The 3,867-nt window shown below is 41.0% G+C and overlaps 1 protein-coding gene across 1 annotated transcript in view; it reads left to right on the forward strand.

Moving 5' to 3' along the window:
• Window positions 1-3,183: 3,183 nt before the first annotated feature.
• Window positions 3,184-3,867, forward strand: part of LOC107711604 (ribonuclease inhibitor-like) — a 17,878-nt gene continuing 17,194 nt past the window's right edge. The window contains exon 1 of the mRNA XM_016516605.1: window positions 3,184-3,239. Within this exon, the coding sequence (XP_016372091.1) occupies window positions 3,184-3,239 (56 nt within the window). The remainder of the gene's footprint in view (window positions 3,240-3,867) is intronic.

Raw genomic sequence — 3,867 nt, forward strand, 5'->3', positions numbered from 1 at the left:
GAGATGTGAGGCATTTTGTGTGTGCAATTCTTGGATTTGTGTGTAAAGTTTGAAAAAAAATAGAGGTAAAGTTTTGAAAATGTGTGTACGCAGTTGAAAAAAAAACCTGTAAGAAAAACTGTAATAACTAGATTGAAAAGTTTGAAAGACAAAGGTTAATAACAGAAAATCAAACATTGTTTTCAAAACTGATCCAGATCCAGTGCTTTGATATTATTGTATTTCTTTCTAATGTTAGGAAATTCAAAAGTTTTTGTTGGAAATGTTGTCATTTATTTTTCATTTTAAACAGTATAGATGATTACTTAGTTGTTTTCACAAATATTGTATTACCATTGTGTATGTCAGACCATAAATCCCCCAAAACTATGTATGGGGGCTTGCTTTGGTGTTGTCACCCCTTTGCCACCCTAAAAATTATTTTCTAGATCCGCCCCTGGTGGCACTGGCCCACTCAGATTGATAGCTGCTCCAACCAATCAAATGAGACAAAATAATTTATTTGTGGTAAAAGAGAAAATTTCACACATAAATGATAATAATATAAACGACCATAGTAATTGCTCAAATACATGAATTTAGTGGATGTCACTCCCAAAACTTTGCAGTGTGTACGTGGCCGCTGGTCAAATTCTGAATGGATGCCCAAAGAGTGGTTCCTTTATAGTCACTAAAATCTTTCACTCTTAATTCATTGAGATTATGCAGTCTCATGAAGTTCCATTACAAACAATGAAGCTGTCCACACTGCTCAGTGATTCTCTTATTTACAGTGCATTCAAAAAGTATTCAGACCCCCTTCACTGCAACATAATTTTTGTTATGTTGCACCCTGATACTACAATCGTTTGTAGTCATTAATCTACACTCAGTACCCCATAATGACAGAGTGAAAACTGAATTTTAGAAATGTCTGTACATTTATCAAAAAGAAAAAAACATATCACATTTACATAAGTATTCAGACCCTTTACTCAGTACTTAGTTGAAGCACCTTTGGCAGAAATTACAGCCTCAAGTCTTTTTGGGTATTTCGCAACAAGCTTTGCACACCTGAATTGGGGGCATTTTCTCAATCAGGTTGGATGGGGACCATAGGTGAACAGCCATTTTCTGGTCTCTCCAGAGATGTTTGATGGGGTTCAAGTCAGGGCTCTGGCTGGGCCACTCTAGGACATGCACAGAGTTGTCCCTAAGCCACTCCTGTGTTGTCTTGGCTGTGTGCTTAGGGTCGCATTGTCATGTTGGAAGGTGAACATTCGGCCCAGTCTGAGGTCCTGAGAGCTATAGAACAGGTTTTCATTCAGGATATCGCTGTACTTTGCTCCATTCAGCTTTCCTTCAACCCTGACCAGTCACTCAGTCCCTGCTGCTGAAAAACACCCCCAAAGCATGAAGCTGCCACCACCATGCTTCATCGTTGGGATGGTATTGGGCAGGTGATGAGCGGTGCTTGGTTTCCTCCAGACATAACGTTTAGAATTAAGGCCAAACGGTTCAATCTTAGTTTCATCAGACCAGAGAATCTTGTTCCTCACAGTCTGACAGTCCTTCAGGTGCTTTTTTGCAAACTCCAAGCGAAGGAGAGGCTTCTGTCTAGCCCAGGGGTGTCAAACTCAATTCCTGGAGCGCCGGAGCCCTGCAGAGTTTTGTTCCAACTCTGCTCCAACACTCATACCACGTAGTTTTCAAATAAGCCCGAAGGACTTGATTAGTTGGTTCAGGTGTGTTTAATTAGGGTTGAATCTAAACTCTGCAGGCTCCGGCCCTTCAGGAATTGAGTTTGACACCCCTGGTCTAGCCACTCTACCATGAAGCCCAGATCGGGGGAGGGCTGCAGTTTTCCTTCTGAAACTTTGTCCCATCTCCACACAGGATCTCTGGAGCTCAGTCAGAGTGACCATCGGGTTCTTGGTCACCTCACTTACTAAGGCTCAACTCCCCTGGTTGCTCAGTCTGGCCGGGCGACCAGCTCTTGTAAGAGTCCTGGTTGTGCCAAACTTTTTCCATTTGAGAATTATGGAGGCCCCTGTGCTCTTGGGCAGTGTTAATTTTGACAGCAAATTTTGATTTAGTCTTAGTCATAGTCTTTTGACTAAATGCCATTTAGTTTTAGTCATATTTTTGTTATCTGAATTGTTTTTAGTTTTAGTCTAATTTTAGTCTACTAAATATCATAAGATGTTAGTTGACTAAATCTACAGTAGATTTAGTCGGCTAAAATCTAATGGGTTTTGTTAGCATAATGCATTTATTAAGCATTTCTCTAAAATAAAATCTTGTAGGGTATCGGAGCGAATCAGACACTTTAAGATTTGATCAGATTGGTGTTGAACAACCCAAAGAGCCAAATTCCACAAAGGGGCCCAGGATGAGACAACAGGACGTTCGTAAATCAGACCCTGGCGCCACGAGTATGAAGCAAGCCTAACCAACCAACTCTTTCACAGAACAGCTTTCAACATTTAACAAAATAACACTTATTGACAATTCCAACTCAGGAAGGAGATTGTCAATTTTGGGGCAAGTAAGCAAGATTGATGGTCAAAGAGATGCACAGCATGATCATCACATGTAAACCAATGATAGTAATCACGATCACGAGCTCTGTGGATTGACTTTCCCCCACCTAGAAGACAAAGAACAGACTGAGATTCCTTACGGACCTCTTAACCTCTGGTCTTCACAGAGGACCATGTGACTGATGAGATGACATGTTGATTTATGTATTGGGAGGAGAAATATACAACACCCCGAGCAAAGACGATATCTAATTGGTCAAGGCACCATTTGGGATGTGTCCAAAAGCCCAGTTTAAATACTCAGGACACCATCAAATCATTGCTTTTAGCGTCTAGCTTCTTAGCTTTTAGCTTCTAGCCACTGCTTCAAGTCATCACTTTTAGCCATGCGGCTTTTTAGTCATAGCTTTGAACTATGCTTTTTAGTCATCGCCTTTTCGCTCTTTAGCTTTTTGGTCATGGCTTTTAACCACTGCTTTTTAGCTTCTAGCCTTTTTGCCACCACGTTTTAAGCTTTGCTTTTTAGCGCTCTTTGAGCGTGCTCTGGCTTACACGCCAGCTGCTTCTTTATGAGATCCAAGACAGGCTATAAACTTCAGGGCAGGCAGAAATCAGACAGGACGAGATAACAGGCTAGGATCAAGACACGGGAAAACAGACTATGAACAAGGCTAGACTCATGAACTTGGAAGGGCTCCGTAAAGTAGCTATCCCTAGGTGAGCGATAAATGCTGAACAATACTCGGCAGTGAGAGAGAGGAAGTCCATGGCTTATAAAGCGTGTCTCATTGGATGCAGCTGTGTGTGTGTAATTGGTAGCAGGTGAGCTTGTGATTAGTGCAATGGAGCATGGGAAATGTAGTCCAGGGTGATGTGTAACAGTCTGTGTGGTGTGAGAGTCAATATAATGGGAGGGCAACCTCTGGTGGCAAGCAGGCGGAAGTTCATGGACAGGATTCGTGACACACTGCATCATTCATAAATTTTATTTAATTATTGTGTTTATTGTCTTAACGTTTCATCAGTTTATTCTGCTTTTTATTCAGTTTAGCTGCAGATATAGCCAAGGCACGTCTTATGTTCTATGAGTGCGAGATCACTTCTCTTTCAGTGCGAAAACTTCTTTATCTCATTTTCATAAAATAAAATGCTATAGTATTTAACTTTTCCTCTCCCTCGGCGAATCATGATTCCGAAAGAAAACATGCCCGATGTCTGTTTGCTATAGCAACGAACGCTAGTTTCATGCATCTTGATTATCAGATAAACCTCACGCTATTATTTCAAGGTTGTTGTTAATGCTGTGGTTATTTTAACAGTTTCCTTCGTACATTCGGTTGAACGA

The sequence above is a fragment of the Sinocyclocheilus rhinocerous genome, unplaced genomic scaffold, assembly GCF_001515625.1.
Source record: "Sinocyclocheilus rhinocerous isolate Xijiao unplaced genomic scaffold, SAMN03320098_v1.1 scaffold1229, whole genome shotgun sequence".
Lineage (NCBI taxonomy): Eukaryota > Metazoa > Chordata > Actinopteri > Cypriniformes > Cyprinidae > Sinocyclocheilus > Sinocyclocheilus rhinocerous.